Raw genomic sequence first — 24,460 nt, forward strand, 5'->3', positions numbered from 1 at the left:
ACAACCACCCGTGGATCAAACATTTCGGTCGTTTCATTCCCCCTTTTTTTTGTTCAGGGTCTATTTTTATTATAGCTCTATAATCTCCATCGCACCTCACATGTACACAGAGCTACTACACGAACCCCACCCCATAAAAAAAGGAGATAATTATTTCTTGAAGAACAAAAAAGACAAAAAAAAAATTAGCTTTTAACAATAAATTATTAAAATAAAGGAAGTTCTACAAAGATGGCGTTTACCTCTCACCTGAGTCTATGCATTTCTAGCTCATTCAATTCATGATTAAGAGAAAAAAGGCTCAAAAATATCCAAACCAGACATCGGTTTGACGAAGAGATTATATTGGGCATTGCAAAAGTATGGATTAAAAATATAAAAAAATAAAAAAATGTGTGTCTGTTGCACGACAAAAACCGCAGAGAATAACAAGGATGACGAACGATGACATCGGGCTCTTGCATTGCAACACATCCCGTGTTACAGTTTGTACGTCGTCGATGATAGGGGAAAGCAACAACAACATTCTAATAATAACATATATGTGTTTGTAGAAGACTTGTTTGTGGTGCAAAATAAAATAACAGTCCTGTGATTTATTTTCTATTTATATCATTTTGATCCATTTCGTATCATGAGCGTCTTTTGGTTTTTTTAAATTTACGTTCTGAACGTCTTGCCTCTCGGGGCAAAGTGGGAATGAAAAACAACAAGCCTCAAAAATCGTTAACGACAAAACGAATAATATTTTGAAAGAAAAACGAAACGCCACCGCAATCATCTGTGCGATGGGTTCGGTCTTCCTTCCCCCTTAGTTAAAAAGAAAAAGAAAAACAACAGTTTGTCATGTGTTTTATGAGAGATAAAGGTGAGATATTAAAAAAAAGGGAAAGAGGAACAAACTGACTGAACAACAACAACAAATGCCAAAAGGGTTGTGCATGCCTCCGTGCTTCTCCTCTCTTGTTTTAAACGATTCAAAATAATAAAACATGGAATCGAGCTGGAGTTCCCTTTTTTTCTTCTTCATATTTTTAAACGCTATTGCGTATAATATAATCCACCTCCGCGTATATAACCAAATTGATTTTAGTTTTTCATTTAAAGTGGGCAGGCGGCACCTGTTTTATATATGTGTGTGTGTGTGTGTGTGTGTGTGAATTATAATAAGAATACTAGCACATCCGGTCGTTTAGTATATATACGTACATCCGAGATGGTAGATACACGTTTAAAAAGAGAAAAAGGAGGGGCAACTTACGTACGATGATTTCAGGTGTTAGTGTCACCTGCAGACAGGGGTGGATCCCCTATTTATTAAAAAAAAAAAAATTATGTCACGCGAAAAAAAAATTGTTTTTGAAAATGATAAGACATTACGAAAGAGTTGGGCAGTAACAAATGCATATTAATTAATTTTTTTTCTTGTTTTCTCATCACAGCAAATCATTTTTTTTTCTTTTTGGTTCCCACGTTCAAATTCAAATTCGTTTCAGTGCACGAGATGTTTTGAAAACAATTTTTATTTATCGAACTCGGCCGACAGTTAGAAACTCGCATTTTCATGAAATTTCCAAGTTTTATGTCTCACGTTCGTGCTGCCATCGCTGAGATTTTATTTTTTTAATTAATTATTACCAGCGAAAATGAAATCGATAAAGTCTAACGAGACCTCATTAGTATTTTTTTATTTGAATTGTTTTATCCTATATGTATATAAAATAAGCCGTGCTGGTGGTGAGACATAAAGCGGGCCGCACATTTCTACGCGTGTGTTTGTTTGTTTCCTTTCCCCTTCTTTTTGTTTTCTCTATCCGTAAAATTGCGCTCATCAATGAAGAAAAAAAAAAGAAAAATGGAGAAGAAGGATTGTCGACTCTGGTGAAGCTAAGAAAAGAATTATGTGATTGTGACGTGGCAGAACAAAAGCTGTCGCCTAATGAGAAGCCGGAGCCCACCGGAGTACCTCTTCATATTCTTCTTCTTTTATTTATTTATTTATTTATTTTTCTTTCTTTTTTGCGGTCGGACACCTTCGAGCCTGACAGGAGGAGACTCTCGCTGACTCAACTTTTCTTTTTTCTTTGTTTTGTTGTATAGTTTTTTTTTTGTTTTTCTTATATGAATTATGATCGGATGAAATATTCGACAGGTGCCTTCTCATATCTTCTGCTCTTGCAAGACAAGGGGGAAGGACATCCCCGAGTGGAAAACAAAAGAAAAACGCAATATTTCATTGCGCCGGACGAGAGCGCATTGAAATTAAGAAAAAAAAATGAGAACAAATAAAACAAAAGAAAAGCCAACAGCTAAAATGAAAGAAGACAACAATGAAAAATGGACTTTTTAATATTTTTCACTGGAAAACGCAGCAAGAAAAAGCGAACCTCAATCAAGGTTATAGAACAGGCTAAAGGAAACAAGTGGTCCCACTAATGGCTTGCAATCATGCAGAAAACGATAGCGCCAGCTGGACAATGTTTTCGCCAAAACAAAACAAAACTATCGGGGAAAAGACAAAAATCATCGAAACAAATCGGAATAAAAAAAAAGATCCAGATGGAAATCTAAAACTGGTTAATATATTCAATAATCTCCCATGGCCCGCTATTCACCGATATGGAATTTATTAAAAAAAAGACAGTCAGAGAAAAATGGCAATTAGACGATAGAAAAAACACATGCGCCACTTGGCATTCAGAACTGATGAGAAAATAAAGCTATAATAGGTCTATATACCTACATATACAAATGCAATTATACGCCGTGTAAAAATGTACCGTTCAATTGTTTTTCTTAGGAGGCTGAGTTTAGGAGAAGAAGCGCGCGTCGATACGTATAGACGCCTACTTCCAAAAAATAATAAAGCGTTTCAAAAGAATAAGGCAGATCGGAAATTATGCTGCCCAATGCCTCTGTTTTTGTTTTTTGTTTTTTTTTTCTCTTGATGATGCCCTTCTCTTGGTGTAGGTGCTGGGGGGGTTTCCTTGGGAGCTTTTATTCTTTTCCTGGTGGCTGCCTCGTTTCGTAAAGGCAGGAAACGATAATTCACAAGGTCCTTTTCCAAGATGTAAAAAAGCAATAAAAAACCAAAGGGATAACGATTGAAGACCGAGAAATGTGTTAAAACGACGTAGGAAAAAGAGAGAAAAAGACCAGGAGAATGAAGAATGAAGTAAACCTGAAAATAAAGACGACTCCCGATGTGTTGCAAAGGCCCCCCCTGCTTCGTTTTGTTTTCTTCTATATATTTCTCTCTCACGAAAATAATTAATTTGTAATGAAGAAGAAGAAAATAATAATAAAAAAAAAAGAACAGAAGGAGAACAGGCGACTGATGGCTGGCGATGGCAGGGGGTTGTGTGGGGGAGTTTTTCTTGATGGAACAAGGAGGAATGAAATAATAACAAGAAAAAGGGTTTTTGAACCTCTTCTTTTAAATATCAATTTGGTCGAGAAAATGAAGGCGAGCAAAAGGCAAGATAATCAAGGTGTAATTGTCGGCTAATTTTCACGTCTCGTTGATCCCCCACCACGTTTAACTTTTGGGGCTCCTCCACTTCTTTCATATCGTATGTAGATAGACCTACACAGTCGCAGCTGCCACACTCGGCTTTCTATGCTATTTGTCTTGAATTGATTCAGTAGATGTTTTGCGTCTTTACACGAAACATTTCGTTTCCGTTCTCAGCAATCCGGCAGCGTAGGCGATGAGTAGTTGCTGCAGTAGTCGGTACTGGTAGTTTAATGATGTTCATCAATAACGAACGTCGGCCTTTTTCTTCAGACCTGTCGGCCATTTTAGACTTTCTTTTCGCGTTTGTCTTCTTTCTTTTTTTTTTCTTTAAAAAAAGAAAAACGAGTGGCCCGTTTGGAAATAGTTGGCAGATAGATGGGAGGCAACATTTTCTTTTTAAAATAACCAAATAAATAACAATAAATGAAAAAGAATGATTGGAACACATAAAGTTGAACGACAACCATGTTTGGTCGCAACAACAACAAAAAAACAACGATCAGTAGGTCTTGATCCTGGACCTCGACGACCCTTTTGTGTGTCGTTCTGTTTGTTCTTTTCACATTTTGGTTTCGCTTATTTTATTTTTTGTTTTTTTTTAAATATTTTTCTTACGTCGGCTGTGCGTGTTCCAACTAATAGATTTGAGACCCCAATCATTACGAAACGCGGCCATAGTTAAAAGGTGGAACATCATTCGACTCTTAATGAACGAACGCCATTGTCGGGCAGAGACGAATTCAATTTCGAATGAGAAATAATAACATGGAAAGAGAAATGAGGAGGGATTGATTCATTGCCGAACGATGATGCCGACGCCTGAACTCGGCGCCATCCTCGAAAAGAAAACCCCAAATTCTTTACAGAAAAAAACAACGATCGGCCGAGCGTCTTAGAACGTCAGACTCGATCGTCGATTGGCCGAGACCTCATTTGATATTTTCTCGCGTTATTTTTAAGTCATGCGATCATTTGGTGTTCTTGTTTTATATAGTTTTTATAACGTCGTTTTATTTTTTTTTGTTGTTTTCAGTTCACACCCGGAAGAAATGAAAAAAAAATTATTCTCGAAGAAATACGCAGACATTTACAGATATGAACGCAGACGTCGACATTAATACGACAGAACTTACACAGTTTTAAAAACGAAGGGAACAAAAAAAAAAAACGTGAGCAAAGTGCGCCACTTCCTCCCATAATATGCCACCATTGCTGCGGTTGGTGTGTCTCTGACTTTGGCTTTTCTTTTTCTCTCGTCTCATTCTTGGTTCGTTTCTTTGATCCGTTCAAGTCATTTGATGCATTATTTATCGAGTTGGTAATTTTCCCCCTTCGGTTTTTACGAGCCTCTTTTTTCTTCTTTTTTTTTTACTTGGATAACGAGTGAGAAAATAGCGAGCAAAGTCGTATAGATATAAATGTATCTATAAAATAATGCGATCTGAATCGTTAAAGCAACAAGAAACACAAGGCAATACGTGTACATAACGACGTATATGATGGAACGTCATCACGCCGTGGCGGGAACTCGGTAATAAAAAAGAAAAGGCAAACTAGTAGTCGTACACAACAATAGCCTCTTGAGTGAATAAATGGCATCTTTTTTTTTTTTTTATTTTATTTTCCACCATTAATCCCAGCACCTTCTCCACGCTGCGTTTTTTTTCTTTCCCCCCCGTCTTTTTTCAAAATTTAATCATTTTTTTTTCTTTCTTTTTCAGGTCCCCCCACTGCCTTAGTTGGAGACCTTTTTTCCACTCATTTTATGTGTGTACCCGTCCGCATTACTCTTATAGGTTCTCCTCTAACTAATACGAAAACTATGACTTGTTCCCTTTACATTTCTGTCCGTCTCCCGAGAGTTTGCCGCTCGAGGATTCTCAGGTGTTGAGCTAAACAAAATGAGGCTCTTCTTTTTTTAAGAACCTCAGCATTTTTTTTGGTTTCTTCCTAAGAAAAGAAAAGAAAAAAAAAAGAACACAACAAAACCGCACGACAGACTATAGAGCAGAAGACAACCCGCTGTGTTTTGTTTTTCTCTTTGCAACGCTTGGCGGAGACTAATGTTGCCTCCTTTTGCTGGCCTCTTAGTCTGTGCCTCTTGTCCGCCCTGTACGCATCATCATCTCTCGTTCACTTGTGAGCTCTCTGTGTGTAACTGTGGACGTACGTGATGCTAAAGGTGTTCTGATTCCTCATCGTCAAGGAGACACAGAGGGGTGGCCATCTCTGACCATTTCCAAGCCAGCGCTTCAGACAATGACATCTTGATGGCCATCGTGGCAAAAGTAAAAGAAATTAAAGGAAGAAAAAAAGAAAAAAAAATATATATATATAGTCCCGCCAACCGATCATCCATCACGACAGTTGGCATCATTATTTATCTATCAGCTGTCACCTATTTTGGATTTTTTGGTGTTTTTTGTTGGTTCTTTCTTCGTGTTCTTTCATTTCTTCTATCGCTTGCCTTTATTTTTTTTTTCTTTTCCCGAGCGACATTCATAATAAATGGCTGGCCCATTCAAGGTTCACGGTCTACTGTCGGCGGAAAAGGTAAATCAATTGAAAATATTGGATGTCTTGTGAGCCAAACCAAAATGGAGAGAAGCGCAGATGAGAGGGGGGTCGCTTCATCGCTCTCTTTTTTTTTATTTAATATAAACTTTTCTCTCTGCTTTCTTGTCTTTCATATTTATTTTTTGGTTTTCAACTGTCTATCTGCTTGGGGCGAGTTTAAAAAAATATGTATGTCTATTTGGAAAAGAAAAAAAAAAACAATATTTTTGACCGATTGCGACGTGTTGCCCTTCACGGAACAATGACAACCGAGCGCCACCATCGCCAATGAATCGCAACAACAACAAATGAAGGAATAAAAAATGCAGAGAAACAGCCGATCCCGAGAGGTGCCAGTCGTTGAGTGTGCGCCGTGACTATATTTCTCAGGAAAACCAAAAAAAAAAAAAAAGGGGGGGGGCGCACGAATGTTCACACCGACAGGCAGCAACAGGTAACGATGATGACGACACAGCGACCCAGCCAAAACGTTCTGTTATACAACACAAGCACCTTATACACACACACAGAGAGAGAGAGAGAGACACTTGGACCGTGTAATCTTTTTTCCTGATTTCCAAACATTGTCGTGACAAAATAAAAAGAAAGCACCCAACAAAAATCCATAAAAATCTTCACAAAATAATAAAAAAAAAAAAATTCTTTTCAAACGAGAACGTTATTCTCTCTCTCTTTTTTTTAATATAAAAAAGAAATACATGTCTTGCGCTTAATTACAAATTATGGAGAAAAAAAAAGATACTTTGGTTAGAAGGGGAAAAGAAAAACTAGTGGGTGGGAATCGACGGTCATAAAACATCGGCTCATCAAACTTCGATGTTGCCTTATTCTTTCGTCTATTCTTTCTCTTCCTCCCCCCGTTTATATCTATTTTTTTTTTTTTAAGTACTTAAAAAAAAAAAAATGGCCGAGTCGTTAAAATAATTAGCTCCGATTGGAGAGTTACGCTCTCATCGATGCAAACAGTGTTTTTTCTCTCTCTCTGAGACGCTGTGTGTGAGCTCGCGCACAATCTGTTTTGTTATTTTGAAAAAAAAAAAAGTTTGAAAATCGTAAAAGGTTTGTCCCAACCAGAGCGGAAAAGCAGGGCGTGTCAGTTGGGAAATAAATATATAGTACTATATATATACCCTCAATTTTTATGTTCTTTTCTTTTCTTTTTCTTTTTTTCAATGATTTCTTTTTCCATTCAATTGTGAAATGGTATAGGATGTCGATATAGATTCGGTGTCACACGATTTGCTCCGCGATATATGGCCTGGTGGGCGCTGTTCGATGATTCAAGGGCTCGCGTCGTTTCGCGCAGGCCGTCGTTTGCTGTGTCCGTTTTCATTCCGGAGCTACGGATAAGTTATCTATCATCGTACAACACACATGAACAAAAAAAAAAAATGTGGAAATAAATAATAAAAAAAAAAGAAGACTGTGTACTGACTATTACTCCTGTGTTGGCCGGCGCTCAAAAGACGGCCAATAATAATAAAGAGAAAATAGACAAAACAGGGGATATAGACTATAGAGATTTCTCTTTTTTTCTTTTAACTCTTGTGAAGGATGAGTCGTTGCCGAAAGAGATTCCGACCAAACTTCCGATCGCCATCATATCATCTTACCCTCCCCCCTCTTCAGCTTGATTGAGTTTGGATTGAGCGTGTGCTTTATCCGTTCACTACAATAATCGACATCCTTACATGTTTTTCTTTTTCTTTTTATTTAAGGAGAAATCAGAGAAAAGAAATAAATTCACGTTAGTGAGTGAGAAAATCATCAGCAAGAATGTGAGTGAGAAATGAATGAAAAATAAGAGCGTATAGAAAAGAAAAGGGACTTTATGGAGCAAAACGCGACATAAATGGATTAATAAATTTGGAAAAAAAAAACTCGTTACGTTCGTTGGACTGCTGGTGGTTGTTGGATGCTTGAAAAAAAAGGGGCTTTGACTATATATACGTGGAATGAAAGAGAAACGAAGAGAAAATGAGGACTTTGTGATGGTTAGTGGCTGTCACGATGAGAGAGACGCCGATGTATAATCGCTGCCTCTTTTGTTTTTCGATATGCCGTCCTCTTCAAAGGCCGCATTCTTTACTGTTCCATCGTTTTTCGGCTTCTAGTGACACGTTACGTCACACACACATATCTAGACGTTTTCTTTGATTGTCATTGATTTACGAGCCGGCAATCGCGATCGATCCTCCCGCAGTCGCTGTTGTCTCGTGCGTGCGCGCCTCTTTAGCTCCGCAGAGAATTGTGTACATGTTGACGTCGGCGGATTTCTATTTTTCCCTTTCTTCTTCGTCATCATTATCTTCTTATCCGCTTTTCTTTTTTTTCGGTTTTTGTTTTCATTTTATTTTTAAAGAAAAACAAATAAAAATAGATTCGTATACACGTACAACAGTTATGTATATGTAACACAATAGGTTTTATCGCCTGGGCTTGGATCGGCGCCGGAAGGGCGTCGCTGACGGATCAATCAACTCGTATCGATCGACTTGTCCACATACACACACACAAAAACTCTTCTCAACACACTGGACACCCCGTTTTTTTTTTTTTTTTTGGCAGCTGTTCATCTGTTGTCCGTCAACGAATGACGACCGGTCCAAATTTTGATCGAACGTCTACCCGCAAAATGGCCTTTCCCTTTTTGTTTGCTCACTAAAAGAACTCGAAAATGCGATGCTGTTGCGGAACAAAAGAATGTCAACACATCATCTCCGGCATCTCCTTCGAGAATCGCGGTGCCTCGTGCCGATTTGGAACAGTCTGATGTCTCGGACAGGCGTGCAAGTTCATCAGAAGATGAAAAAAGAAGAAAAGAAGGGACAGATAGAGAGAAAAAGAAGGAAAAAAGACGGTAAAAAGAGAGGAGGATCTCCTTCTTTTGTTATTGTTGTTGTTGGAACAAGCAGCGCCATCAATACCCGTCAACATCCCAGCAGAAAAAGAAGAGGGTAGCCGCCAGTTTCCTTCTTCCCTCTCTCGATATTCCACAAGCGGCAATAACACGTGTCGGTTAGGCGGCCCCCCCATCATCATCCGCCCCTCCATTTTGTCCGTGTTGCGATGGATCTCTTCTCTCTTTCTCGTCCTTTTGCCTTCATCAGAATGCGAAGCAATGGATGCAGCACACCTGTCTTATAAGGGGGGGTTGATAATCATCAGTTGATCCTTTTTTTCGGTCATTAGTTGAAAAACAACAACAACATCATTATCGAATAGAACATTTGAACGGCCCAGGGAAGTGGTGGTTGAATGATCGGAGCGGAACCAAAAGTCGAAATCTTTTTTGGTTTTGTTTTTCTGTTCATATAGCCACAACTGGAAAAAAGTATTTTTTAAACCCATAATGATGCACTTCATGTCTGACTTGATATTTTCCGAGAGATGATGGAACAGATCACTCGCCAAGACGTGCGCATAAAAGGACGACGAGGTTCGGTGTGATCCGGATTTCATCCGTCCCAGTGAGAACCAGTCGAGCCGGTTGCTACATTACAGTGCGATATACACAGTCAAGCCTTGGTATAATACGCATCGCCATCAGGGCCGAGGGGCTTCACAACAAAGACCTAATTAGCCATTAAAACTGTCTTGATTTACGACACCGTACGGGGTGGAGTATTTTTTTATTTTTTCAAACCAAAAACAAAAAATCCTTTAACCATTTTAATTTGTTTGTTTGTTTTTTTCTGTTTCATTTGGATGAGTGTGTGTCTCTTGTACAGTTTATCTCTTCGTCAAGGGATAAACTAGACGTTCTTTGCTTCCTGCTGTTGCTAGCCGAGTTAGGACCGTATATTGTATATATAGTGCTGCCTAGATATGCGTGGGTTTCTATTATGTAAACGTATCTCTCTCCTTTTTTTCCCCTCTTACACACATGCACATGGAACATAGACATCTATTGTATATAAATATCAGAAAGGAAAGAAGAAGAAAAAAGACAGGGAGGGGAAAATGCAAATATGAAATATGAAAATGAAGATGGGTGTCATAAAGGTGATGTATGACGCCTCGGCGGAGTCGTTTGATGATACGGAGCTACCATGCACACAGCCCATCGATGTACGTACGGGAGCTTATAGGCGAATGGCAGAGTCTACGGCACTTCTATATGGCATCGATGTGTGCGTGGGGTTTGACGGTGCGGGCGCCCTCACTCTCGTCAAATGTCGTAAATATCGTGCCCACGTCCATCTTTTTGCTTTCTGACGGCCTCAATCCTCCCCTCACTCCCTTTTGCTCCTTTTCCCATATAGACTCTGTGTGTGTGTGTGTGTGTGTTTTAGTTATATACAAGTAGAGTATCGCCCTGTGTTGTACTATCGTTGGTCTATGCATTTGCAAACTCCCACAGAGACTCCATCTGCCTTGATTAAAAACTCCTCAGCACCCGCTTTGCTCTACGTGTCTCTATATTTCCTGATTAAGTTAGAATTTTAAAACGTGATGGGAACACCCCGGAAAAAAAAAGACACAATCGATCGGAGGGCCTAAAATGGCACCAGATGGAACTACAAACTGACGTCTCTTTTTAAATTGTCAAAACTCTGTTTTTTTCTTATTTTCTTCTTCTCATTTATTAATTCTTTTTTTTTTCGTTTCAAATAACACACACGGAGTTGTAACAAATGAACTTTGATGTATGGCATTATTTTACCTCGTCGTTCTCGTCAAGTCACCGTAATGGAGCGCGGATAAAAGCCAACGCCCCTCTTTGCAACACGGTCAATCACGAAGCTCACGGGCTTATTCAAATTGATGGATGGACGGGTGCGATCGATTTGCGTATAGTGGCAGGCGAAGGGATTCCTCGTCGACGGAGAGATTGAATCATTTAAAAGGCTGAAAGAAAGAAGAAAGAAAAAAACAAAACGTGAACGGACAGACAGAGCATCTGTTAAGAAAAAATGTAATCGAATCAATCGCCAAACACGATTCGGCTGTTTTCTATTCGACTGGAGATTTTTGTTTTTGTTTGCTTTGCGGTTTGGATAGGTGGTTGACGGGCAGGAGAGAGAGAGAGAGAGAAAAGAAAGAAAGCGACGGACAACAAGAGTAGGACGTGTTGTGTTCGTAAATAAATAGAAACCAACAAAAACAAAAAGAGGGAATAGAGATATAGACAAAGAGTAGATGTCGGGTCAGTCTGCTACTGATGTGTCTCACTTAATGGACTGGCGTCGTGACTCTTTTGCGCGCATCTCTCGTTCACTTCTTCTTTTTTCTTCTTCTTCCGTAGGGCAGCGACTGATATCAGAGAAGAAGAAGAGAGAAAAGAGCTGTCCGAGCAATGACAACAACGGAGAAGAAGAAGAAGCCTCAGAGAGACCCAGAGGTGTAAGATGGGAGGACTCACTGTGATGTGCTTTTTTTTTTTCCTTTTCTTAGCAAACTGCTAACGAAAAGACCCGCAAGATGTGATATCCATGTCGCACCGTGAAAAAAAAAAGAGAGAGAAAGGGACAACACACACCCCCCGTGATGGATGTCTGATGTTCCAGTTTCTAGGGGGCACCGTCCAAAGTCTGTTCGCAAGTCTCTCGGGGAAATGGCCGAACGGGCTAGTGTGTATTATACACACACAGCGAAGCAAAGAGTCTACGTGATACGTAAAATCTTTGCTGATTTTCTCATTATTTTTTATCATTTCTCAGTTTGATTGGATGATGTTAGGCTTTAGCGTGATTTAAAAAGAAAAGAATCAAATCAAATCGAAAATAAGGGACGAAGCTGCCAGAATTGAAAAATGCTGGTCCGTCTGAAGTTTCATATAATCAAAGCCGAGAAGCCCATACTGTGAAGAATGCTTTATCGGATCAATGGCATCCGCCGAGATATTGCCTATTCTGTTTTTGGGGATGAGTTAAAGAGGACATTTCAGTGATGAGGCAGACAGCAGCTGCTGCGCCGCTATCCTCCTACCCTTCCAAAAGAAGAAAGACGGCAAGACGACACGGATATTATATATATATTTATATATATATATACAGAATTTACGCTTTGGGCTGCTGATACGTGTGTGTCTGTGTGTGTGGTGTGTGCACAGGCAAAAGCGATGACGGTGACGCCCATGACGCCGCTCTGCCATTCCATAAACTAGCCGGAGAACCCTCTCTCTCTCTTTTTTTTTGCTCGCTTGTTCTCCTTTTTTTTACATTTTCTTTCCTATACTAGATATATATTTTCTTGTGCGTGTGTGTATTATATGTGTTCCAATGCTTTTCTCTCACTTTCATCCCCTTCTCCATTTTCTCGTTTCGTGTCGATCCTTCTATTACGGTCGCCCCCCCTGACGTTTGCCATAAGTTATCGACGCGGCGACGCTCATATTTCGTCAGTTGCCGCGTCGAGAGGTGCGCGTTTATGCCCGAGCTGTTCAGCCGCGCTTGTATACAAAAAAGGAGAGAGGGGGGGCATCCACCGCTGCATTGGATGGACTGGCCTTTTCTTTTTCTTTCGGCTAGACCCTTTTGCCCTGCCTGCCAAAAATGTCGTTTCACCTCTTCTTCTATTCCGTTTGTTCTCATTCGGCCTTTTTTCTTTTTCACACGAAAAACTATCAAACCCATAAATCCTGATGTAGTCGTCTCCCTTTCAGCAAAAACACCCACCCATCTATGCATCCATTCTTTTTCTTTTATTATATATATATATATACAGTTGCGTCCTGCATATTATTCCTTTTTTCTTCTTTTCTTTAACTTTATTTTTTTCACGATTAGATATCCGGATCCTATATGTTATTCGAACGATGCAAGCAGCCGCCGTTAGCTTTGCGGCTCTTTGCTCCTACCGGCTGTCTCCGTATCATTTTTTTTGTGTGTGCCCCCGTCCATCACAATTCTATGATATTTTTATTTATAAATAAGATATAGACGTATACTGTACGTACAGTATATTTATGTATATGTATACGAAATTTAATCAGAGCTCAATAAAAGAAATGGGCGATATCTATATGCGTATATATGTACAGTTCTTCATATTTTCAAATAATTTTCTTGCGTTCTCTTTTTCAAAATGTTTCTCTTTTGTTTTGTTTTTTTTATCGATAAAAACGATTCAATGCGATGAAGGAGAACGAGCGCACAGAGACAGGAAAAGAGTCGTCGCTTTAATTGAATTTGCGGTCTGTTGTGTGTGACGGGTGAGGTTGTTCTCATCGGATGATAATATACAAATCCTTTAACGATTATTAGCGATCTGTCGTGTAATGGCCTAATGCGGATGAGTGGAGCCAAAGAACGAACGAGAAAGAAATGTTAGAAACCAGCAATAACAGAGAGAAACAAGAAGATGAAGAAAAGAACAAAAAAATGATGAAGGAAAAATGAACGAAGCAACGGATACGTTGCATGTGTTGCTCTTTCTGAATCTCTTATTCCCATGCCTGCGCGTTCATTCTCCCGTACGTCTATTTTATTTCTATTATTTTTTTTTTTTTTTTTTAACGACTAGCGTGTCGTCGTTAGATTGGCACCAAATTAATTAAGCGCCATAATGAGCGCGCCCTGCTGTTGGTGCTCCGACAATATAACTTTAATAATGGCTGTGTACCAGGGCACACAACAACTTTGTGCCGTTTCCCATTGCGGCCCACACGAGCATTAAAAGCTTTTTTTTTATATTTATTATTATTATTATTTTTTTTTTTTCATTCTTTTTCAATTTTCAAGCGAAGAGAGATAGACACACAGCATAGATCAATTTCTCCGATTGAATTGGCGTGAACGAACTTTTTAACGTCCCCAATTGAGAATGGCAATTCTTATAGGTGTACGAAAATTCGCTAAACGTGGAGGGAAATTAAAAATAATAATCACTTTTGAAAAATACGGTAGACGGCAGAATATATGCACGTTGAATTCTTCGGTGAGAAGCAAGAAAAACGAAAGAAAAAAAAATATATATAGTTTTGAAGCCTATCCTTCGCCTTGGGTGGAAAAGACATTAACCCACATAAAGAAGTTGGAAGGAAACAATGTCCGACCACATCGAGTTATTGCTTTGTTATTATTACCATTTTTCTTTTTGGTAACAATCCAGAACGGTCCATTACTTGACAAATTGAAAGTTTCAGGTTTTTTTTTTTTTTTTTTTTTTTAAGGCGAGAAAACAAAAAAAAAAAAAAAAGGAGTGAAAATTACGTTTATGGTCGCGATTTGGCTCTTATAGACTTGCACGGCACTAAAAAGATATTAAAAAAAAAAAAAGGGACTAAGTACTCGACGCTAAAGAATATGAAACACCTTTTCCCCGTCTGTCTGCCTACACATCCATGGAAAGTGAAAACGGCATTTGTTCCGGTCGGTCTATCAAATGTGTAAAAATAACACGACGCCAAACGCTGACTAAATAAGAAGAAGGGGAAGGGAGAGGGAGAAAGAGATATATATATATATATACTGTATATATACACCCAGCAGCGGCAAAGCGTGTGAAAAAAAACATGCGCCATTGTTTGAAGAGAAGAAGAAGGTACATTGGGTGGAGGAGGAAGGTTTGCGACGCCTGGATTCAATTCGACGGACGCCTTTTTATTTTGTTTGATTATTTTTGTTGATGGGTTGAACACGAACTCAAGCACATTGTATGATATTTCATTTTCCTTCAAAAAAAGAAAATGATTCGATGTAAAAGTGAAAGATTAAGAAGAAAAACTAGAGGACGGTATAGAGAAAGGAGGGGGAAACATGATCGTCATCGGATAGTTGAAACCCGTCAAGGATGAAGTGGCCTTTGCTTAATACTACGATCGAATGACTCCAGGTACTCTGTCTATTAGAGAATGCCATCTGATCCACACACACAAAAAGCTATTCGGTCGTGATGATGGATGAGATTTTTCCCTTTTTTTTTTTTTCAATCATTTCACCGACCGGTGCCGGTACCCACTACCACCTTCTCTATTAAATCAACATCTACATTTTTGAGGATTTGATAAAAATAAAACCAGTAGAGTGGTATGTAGACTCAAAATGTTTATTTTCCTTTCGTTTTTATCCCCCCCACTTCTTTTCCTTTTTGTTTTTCTTTATATTTTCCGATTTCTCCAAATTCGAGCGAACAGGAGACTACGCACTAGAATCCGCTAGATGGCTCTGCCTGTTACATCTCCGTCTTGATCGTTCAGAGAGGGGGTCATCGAGGAAAGAGAGATGACAGCAAAAATTCAACAACAAATCCATCAAGACGTTGGGGGTGGAAGGGTGGGAGAGAAGGAAAATCAATGTTGTCATGAACCGAAAATCCATTAATAATCTTTTTATACCATGACATACACGGAAAAAAGGAAAAACCATTCCGAGAGTTTCGACATCCTATTTTCAAAAGATTCCGACAAGTATGGCGGATGTGTTGGAACGAAAAAAACCGAACCGATAATAAACATAATTCAACACGGAGGTCTAAGTCATAGAGAGGCAGGGAAAGAGAGAAGGAGAGAGAGAGAGAGAAAATGCAGATGACGCAGGACAAGTGCCGGACGTAATGAGCGGTCCAATAAAAGACTTGAGACGAGAGAGAAATACAACGCGCTAGACTTGACATATTTATATTCGTAATCGTTATCAGCAACGTTTGATCCGCGGAGACGTGAGTAACAAGGTTGTAAACGTTGATGTTTTTCCACCGCTTTTAGATAGAAAGAAAAAAAGAAAACCAACGGGGCCAAAAAAAAAGGGAGGCCTCGTTTGCCACTGATTCGTTGCTGACATCCATTGATGTTTTTTTTTTTTTTCTGGTGCGAGGGGGGAATGTCGTCAGATAGCGCGGCCTTTTTGTGTGTGTGTGTCGAATCTTAGAATGACCCTCTCACTTTTATTTTCTTTGTTATCTAAATCTGCTATAGTCTCTAACCGCGGCCGCGTTCCGTCTCTTTGATGGACAACTAGGCCATTTATTATGGACGCCGCTCAGACTATCGCGCGCCCCTCTCCCCAACAAAATGCGATCAAACGGGGCTAAGGAAGCCACACAAAAAAAATGCGGGAATAGAACGAGGGGAAAAAAATGTTTCAAAAACGAGAGAAGAAACACTCGATTTCCTATTTGTGGATGGTGATAATAGGTCTCGATTTCCAATCGACTTGCTAAGAGAGAAATGATGTGACCGTCGCGTTTCAACACTAGTCCATTCCAGCTAACAAAAAATGCGATTGCATCTCAAGTGTTACGAAAGAAAGGAAAAAGGGGGGAGGGGCGGGTACGAGACGTTTGACCCTAACCAAAAGAAAGATCTATTTGTTATTTAGAGAAGATGAGAAATCTCGTGTTGACGATCGGATGGGTGGCAAACGATTTGATGGCTTTCGATTTGAAGCTGAAGGCGAGATAAAAGAGAGTAGGCGTTGGCACAAAAAGACCAACACAAATTTGGACAGTGAGAAATAAATCAAGAGCGGAGATTGCCGAAACCAGTTCACCATCACGGGTCACGACGCGAGTTATTCATCACGGTTCATCGGTTGACACGCAATGAGAAGAAAAAGGAAAAATCAGATCAAATGAAAAGAGTGAATGTTCTAGTCGTATAGAGTAAGAGGACAGCGTTGATTACGTCGAAGAGAGCCAAGCAACTGGATTGATCAGAAAAGAAGACAAGTTGGCAGGTGACACGAGACGCTAGTAGCCACAGCGTTGCTGCTCCCGCGTGTCTTGTTAATGAGCTGTCAATCACGTCTTTTGTCCGATGGCCATCCGATAATGAATGACGAGAGAACAAGAAAGAGACACACTTCTTCGCTAGACCATCACGACATAGATGATGAACGAAAATAAAACATCTAACGAACTACGTCCCAATTCTTCCCCCTCTTTTTCTTTTTTAAGGATTTCATTCTTTCTTGATTTAAATATACACTGTATTATGCATATGAAATAGCCTTGATGGTGGTGGATTACTATTATAGCTACAGCGTATATTGTAGAAAAGAAAAAGAAAAAAACTCTTAACTAACCCAGACGAGTTTATACTGTACTTCTTTTTTTGAGTGCGTTTCTCGTTAATCTGACAGTCTGGCTTCATCTGGAGCCAAAAAGTTACATGGATGGCCTTCGTTTGTTAATCAAGCTTCAACTCGGCTTAATTGTTAGATACGCGCCACGGTCGTATAAAAACGTTGAACGAAAAAGAAAAAAGAGAGAGAGAAAAATGTAGAAGGTGGAATTTGATGGTTTGCCGCTGCTCTCCACATGATTAGGTAAGGCGTCACGTCAGCTCACTGCCGCCGCCTCGGCAGCAGTGCAGGTATATACCGGTTTATATATATATGTATACATACTGTTGTATATATTGTAATATTGTCTGTATGTCCATACACATAGGCAATATTTCTTTCCTTCTCTTGTTTCCCCCTTTTTTTTGGGTTTTTGTTTTTTGTTTTCCATTTCTTTTTCTCGTTCATTCTCTCCGCTTGTTCGGGTCACGCAGTGCATTTTCGTGGGCCGGGTTGAACCAGCCGACCCCACGCCTCTCTTTCTCCTGCTTTCTTTCCGTCTCAATTTCCATAGACTTTTGCTGCAAGAGGACTAGCAGAACAAAACAGGGGGAAACGGTCTGAACTATGAAGCGGTTCTTTTTATAATCCCCGGTTGTGGAGTTGCAGTTAAGTACAGTGTATGCGTACACTAACTGCGCTCGTAGTCTAGTTAGCGATGCAGACGTGTATGTATATACCTGCCGCTCTACTGCGTAACTGTAGATAGCTGCTTATAAAGCACATGCACACAGTGGATATTATATACAAGTCGTATTTTATCTGATGTATTTATGGCTGTCGGTTTGACGGTCCAAATGTTACGCCATTTTCTTTTTATAATCAAAATGATAGAGGCCAGGTCAGAAACATGCGGAACCTTTTGTTCTTGCGTTGTAAGGCAGACGGACGGAATTTTCAAAAAAAAAAAAGAGGAGAAAGAAAAGAAAAAGAAAATACAAAAACAAAGTACTTAAATGAAAGAGAAGAAGAGGAAAGTAAACGAGATACCATACGACGGCCACCACCTTTCCTTTTTGCTGACACGATAAAGTCGCGCTTGCATTTAATTACAACCCGAGGCGATGTGACGAACGGACTCTCGTCATCACGGAAAGGCCGGCTTCTTTTTTTTTTTATTTATTTATCTGACGAGTGAGGCAAGAGGCGGTGAGGGCATGAGAGACGGACGTGGTGATTGCGTCATTTTTATATATACAACTCGACAGTTTGCCTCAATGATCCGTCCTCGAGTCCTCGCCTTCAATTCCCATTCCGACAATTTCACATAGCCATTGTATAGATACGCATATTATAAAAATGAAATAAATAAAAAAAGTCACCGGCCGCGCAACGGCCCGTACGTATCGTTGGGCCCAACCTTTCGACGGCAGGGCGACTGGACGACGGCTGGGAATGACGTGATTTATGGGCCAGTTCATGGTGCCTGTGTGATATCGTTCGGGCCGCGGCGAATCGAATGAGATCACCCCTCAGCGGTGGTGGTACATCAGAATCTCTACGAAAAGGACGGAACATTTTTCTTTTTGTTTTCCCCCAGTCCTAACAACAAATTATGTCGATTTCTGTACACATGCCTGTTATTATAAATGATTTTGTATTCAATGGAAACAGTCGATGTCCAACAAAGGAAATCGCAGCTGTCGTGTTAGGCTCGTCATTGATGAATTTGTTTTTGATTTTTCCGGTTAGATGGAGAGAGTGGGCCAATCAAAGTTGCAAGACTAACTGTCGATAAAAAACGAGAAGATTTTCAATTTCGAACCATGTCAAAATTGTTTGGTTTTCTTGAAAGTCACTCTGTCGCAGAGAGACCTGATTTCTCTCTAGTTTGTTTTCTTCGCTTCTCCGGTTTTGATCAATTCAAGTTTGATTAGAATGTCACGAGATCAGGTTCGTCATATTCCGAGTTGTTAAATATTTAAGATCCGTTCGTACCGACACATTTTTCGTCTTTGCGTGTGAGCAGAATAAAGCAACAAGTCTTTTCATTTGTTTTGTTTTCTTTTGTTTTTTTCAGTCATGTGTAATAAACAAGATGGCGCTCGCAAAATAAATCGAAAATAAAAAGGGAAACACTTAAAAAAAAAAATCCAACATGTCCAATCAAGCAACGAATACTGATCATTTTTTGAGAGAGAGAGAGAGAGAGAGAGAACAAAAAAAGATACGTAAAAGGGAGATAATATAGCGGGAGGGAACAGATAATAATAGATCAATAGGGAGATAATCATATGTAAGGGGGGGGGGGAATAGGATGGGCAGGGAGAAATAAAAAAAATGAGACAAAAGACATCTTTGCACGTATTATTGATTCAATGTACGGTACGTATTTGATTTGAAAGAGATTGGAATTTTTCACCAGAAAGAGTCGATAACAAATGAAAGAAAACAAAAGAGGGGAGAAAAGAAAAAAAAAACTAATACAATCCAAACGATTTGCAGCCAGTGGCACACAAAAAAAAAAAAACACAAAATAATAAAAAGGAAGAGCAAAGAATCATCAGAATCATTAGAGACAAGAACGAAGGAAGGTGGGCAGTCCGGTAACACACAAGTAGACACACTCACGCACGGATAAATTAAAAGAGATAAAATATATGTATATATATATATATAGGAACCGGGATCATTAATTTCCTTCCTTTTATTTTTTATTTTTTTATTTTTTTTCGTGTGTGGTTGCCAGGTGGGATCACGCACGCAGGTGAATTACGTCATAGTTCATCATCATCATTGCGCACACCAAAATGGAGAGAATGAAGAGGAGAGACAAAAGAATTAAAAAAAAAAAGGAAGAATCAATTGGAATAGATTTTTTTTGTTTGTTTGTAAATAGACGAGCGAACGATTGGGGTGACACACACACACACACACACACACTAAAGAAGACCACAAAAAAAAAAAGAAAAACGCCCAGACAGCCAGAGAGAGAGAGATTGGGTGGGGGGTTGTCCAATACAGGAGACAAAGACATTTCTCCAAAAACCGATTGATTGTGTGCACGTCATGTATTATGTTATGTATATTTATATGTATAAATGATTTTTCATTTCTTTCCCTCTTCTTTCGTTGCTCTTGTTCATATCTGGCAGACGATAGAGAGAGGGAGCGAGTGACATTTTCGGTGAAGCAGCGAGAAAACGAAAGATGACAAATGGAACAGTGGGTGTATGATGCAACCACAAACAGCTCGCAGCCGTTTGTTGTGTGTCTGTGTGTGGAATCATTTTTTTTTTTCGACATAAAGACAGGGCCGTTTTTTTTCCTTTTAGTTTTTTTTTTTTTTTAAACGGTGAAACAAGAACGCAACGGCATAGACCAATGAAAATATACATGTAGCAATAATAGTAGGTAATAGTAATATTGCCCTTCTGTCAGCGAGCGAGAGAGAGAGAGAGACTGAACCCTCCAAACGGAAAACAGAACAACAGCAACACACACACACACACACACAAAACGAATTACTGTACGTCGAACGGCCGTGACTTCGGGTATCAAAAAGAAAAAGAAAAGAAAATCTGACCGGCTCAAATCAAGCCAAAGGGGGTATATTTATGTATAACTTTATATATAATATATATATATATAGTAGTGGTAGTAATAGTAGTAGTAGTAATATGTATATATTTATATGTATGCGCGCTTTTTTAGGTTGGGCCAGCGAGCCGGAGCAAACCTCGAAAAAAAAAGAAAAAATCAAGAAGAGATGCCCGTCCAGCGCTTTGATTTGTTGGCTTGGACTTCATGCAGAGGCCCCTTTTTTTTTCTTCTTCTTCTTTTCTTTCTTCTTGAACTTTATTACCTTTCATTTTTTTTTTCATCATCATCATGTTCAAGGCAAAAAAGAAAAGGAAACAAAAAAAAAAAGAAGAGGAACATTTTTTTCCCCCCCCCTTCCTCTTCTTATTTATTTGCCTCGGAAAATTTATGATTAATTTCACCTTCCCCTGTACTCCTCCTCGCGCTTCTCGTTCGCCTTTCGGTGCGGGAGTTTAAAAAAAAAAAAGGGATGGATAGAATGAGGCAGGGAGAGTGTGTGTGTGTGTGTGTGTGTGAGTCGAAAGAAGAAAAAAAGAAGAAGAAGAATGGTAGAGAAGAGAAGGGCAAGAAAGAGAGAGAATGTTTTGCTGCTTTGGCCCTTTGAAGATTGAAGGATGCCTGTAAAGGACGGACGACGAAGAAGAGTACCTAGCGGCGGCATTCATAACTTGTCGGCCGGATTTATAGTGACGCTCCGGCGTGTAAATCACCCGGCCGACAGCATGCGATTAGAACCCTGCGCGCCAGTCCACCTCCCTCCTCGTCGGCCCTCCTCTTCTCCTCTATCATATTTCTCTTCATATGGACGTCAACCCTTTTGTTACGTTCTTTTTTCTTTTTTCTTTTCCTTCTTCGTTTCTTCTTCCCTTTTTTTTTTTACAATAAACGAAATAAGCAAAGAGGCAAAGAAAACGAAGAAAAGGAGAGAAACAAGAAGATTGAGAACGCCATACTTTGCCCTATGGTGTGTGTGTGTGTGTGTGTATGACATGATGATCAACCGACAGCCGGTCAATGAGCGTGATTAACTAATATAATTTTTTTTTGTCCGTAATTTTTTGTTTTGTTTAATTACTCTTTTATTAATTTAATTTGTTTGATCTTTCGTTTTTTTTGTTTTGCTTGTTTTCAAATCTTTAGATTTTTAATGGATGAGGAATCGGGAGAGGCACGTGATGAGACGTGAGTCACGAAAAAACGCCAAAAGGGCCCCACTACGTGTATAAAATGTAACACGTAATGATGAAGGATAGGAAAGGCCAAAAATGAAAGAAAGAGGGAGATCTAAACCTATGACAAGATGCTCTACGTTTTTTTGCTTTATTGGTTTTTGTGCCTTTTTTTTTTTTGTTTGTTTGTTTCTTACGTCCTTTTGTTTTGTATCATTTTCTTTTTCAATTCCCAGGCAAAAACAAAACACAAAAAAACTTTCTCTTCTTTTTCGCGCGTGTTTGCTTTTTTTTTTGCGCATTTTCACAGTTACGACAGCAGGTACCCCCACAGTCACGGTACGTCGGCCAAAAATGTTGTCCATCATTTTTGTATGTGTGTGTAATCATCAGGTGGTGCATTTAGCGACGTTAAAAAAAAAAGGTAACGGGTGGGTGATGAAAAAAAAACCAAAAAAACACGACGGCCATCAAACGTATTTACTGGAGAGCTGCTTGGCCAGCTCGGTGTACTTGAGGAATTTGGAATGAGGGCTCTCGTTCTCGAAACTGTTGCTTCCTGCAGGCGGTTGGGGACTGGCGGCAGTGGACGCGGCGTTGGCGCCTCCGCTTGCTGCCGCCGAGTGCTTAGCAGCGGCTGAATTGGCGGCTGACGAAGAGCCGCCCGATGAGGCGGCCTTCGGGGTCGGAGCGGATGCACTCCCGCCGGCGGCGTCCTTGACAAAGTGCATCTTGGACAGGTGGTGTCGGTAGGCGCCCTTGGAAATGAACTGGGTATCACAGAAGGCACACTTCATGATCGAATCGGTCATGACGGCGTCGTTACAGGCCCAACTGAAAGCCAAAATGGCCCCCGGATTGGTAGCCGCTGAGCTGGTGGCCGAGCTGCCAGAGCCACCGCCACTGGCGCTCGATCCGCCAGCGCTGCTTCCCGCACCGCCAAGAGAATTGGGACGGCCGCTCGAAGACGGGCTGTGCGTTTCCGTTTTGTCGCACAGCTTTTGCAGGGCGGCCAGCGGATTGAATCCTCCGCCGCCACCAGAAGAAGTTGCAGCCGAGGAAGACGCTGCCGCGGCCGAGGAAAGGCCCTCGAACATGGAAGACAGGGCGTTCAGGCTGGATCGAACAGGTTGCACATCGGTTGGTGTTTGGCTCTGACTGCGCCGTCCAGCCGCGTCGGGAGAACTCAGCTGAGTGGCCGGCGTGGTGGAACGCAAAGAGCGTTCGCTAACAACGGAACTAGCCGCCGGACTGGACGGGTTGATGTCAGCCTCCATGGCCGGAGAAACGGGCGATGGGGACGGATCCTTCCGTCTCCGACGATGAGCCACTCCGCTAGGACTCTGACTCGGACTGCGGCTGCGAAGCGGCGATCCATTGGCCGATCGCGGGGTCGATTTTCCAGAGTCTCTCTGCTGGGCCGCCGGATGCGACGAAGGGTCGCCATTGCTGGCCGCGGCCGACGCATTGCTGCTGCTGGCCTCGCTAGTTGTCCGCTCTCTCTGCTGATTGCTGGCGGCCTGTCCGTAGCCGTAAAGGCGTAGCATGTTGACTGTCATCATCGGGTCCATCAACGGTTTGGAATAGTCTAAGCTCTCGTCGATGCCCAGTCGGCGCAAAATGTTCGATCCGGTCGCGTTGTTGGCAGCCGCTTTGGCTTTGCCTCCGCTGGCGCCCTGGCCAGCGTCGAAGCTTTTCTCGATGAGTTTCTCGATTGCGTTGAGAACCGATGGCGATCCATCGGCTTTCGTCGGAGTAGAAGAGGCTGCCGGTACGGCAGGGGCCGGTGGCGCGTCGCTGCCGTGGCCTGATCCGACGCTCATCGGACTAGCCCTCGGCGACGCATGAGATTGATGCCGGTTTGACTTGGGTGTCTTGCCACCGGATCCGTTCATCGCCTCTGATTTAGGAAGGCCAACCGAAGGTGATGGAGTACTGCTCTTGCTTCCGGCGCGCATCAACTGGCCACTTCCGCCGACGCACTGTCGGATGTGGTCGACGAAGCAGCTCGTCTCGATCTTTTCGCCGCACTTCTCGCAGCTGATACGGCCCGTGTGGCCGCCACCTTTCTGTTGTTCAGTCAGACCTTGGTGGTGATGCTGGGCCGGAATCATTTGCTGCTGTTGCTGTTGCTGCAACTGAGTTAACGATCGAGCTTCTTGCTGGGCTCGTTCCAGTTCCAGTAACTTACGAACGGGCAGCGCTTTTTTACGTTTGTCCCTGGCCTGTCTCCGACGGCCACCACTTTCGCTGATGGATCGCATGATGTGCTCTTTGTAATGCGAATTCTTCACCATGTGCGAACTCAATTCTTTCAAACTGGCAAACGCCTGGTCGCATACTTTGCACGTCAGCACGGCGTTGACGTGCGATTGCTGTTGCGTTTGCTGCTGTTGCTGCTGTTGCTGCTGTTGTTGTTGCTGCTGCTGCTGGCCGTGATGCTGCTGTTGTTGTTGTTGGCCGTGATTGGCGCCCGATCCGCTCGATCCTTTGCCGCCGCTCCCGGTGGCGCCACCTTCGCCGTCAGCCGCTTTCCACGAGATGATCTGCTCTTGCGAGATGATGTTCGTGTAGTGCTGCGTCTGTTGCATGTGCGTGGTCATCTCGGCCAGCGAGCGGAAGCTTTGACCGCACCACATGCACTTCAA

At 41.2% G+C, this 24,460-nt stretch overlaps 1 protein-coding gene across 1 annotated transcript in view; it reads right to left on the reverse strand.

Annotated features, from left to right (window-relative positions):
- Positions 1 to 19,092: 19,092 nt before the first annotated feature.
- LOC116927746 (protein tiptop) overlaps positions 19,093 to 24,460 on the reverse strand; it is a 54,897-nt gene continuing 49,529 nt past the window's right edge. The window contains 1 exon segment of the mRNA XM_032934801.2: positions 19,093 to 24,460. Coding sequence (XP_032790692.2) covers positions 22,283 to 24,460 — 2,178 coding nt within the window. The 3' untranslated portion in view covers positions 19,093 to 22,282.

This window comes from Daphnia magna, linkage group LG1 (assembly GCF_020631705.1).
Source record: "Daphnia magna isolate NIES linkage group LG1, ASM2063170v1.1, whole genome shotgun sequence".
Classification (NCBI taxonomy): domain Eukaryota; kingdom Metazoa; phylum Arthropoda; class Branchiopoda; order Diplostraca; family Daphniidae; genus Daphnia; species Daphnia magna.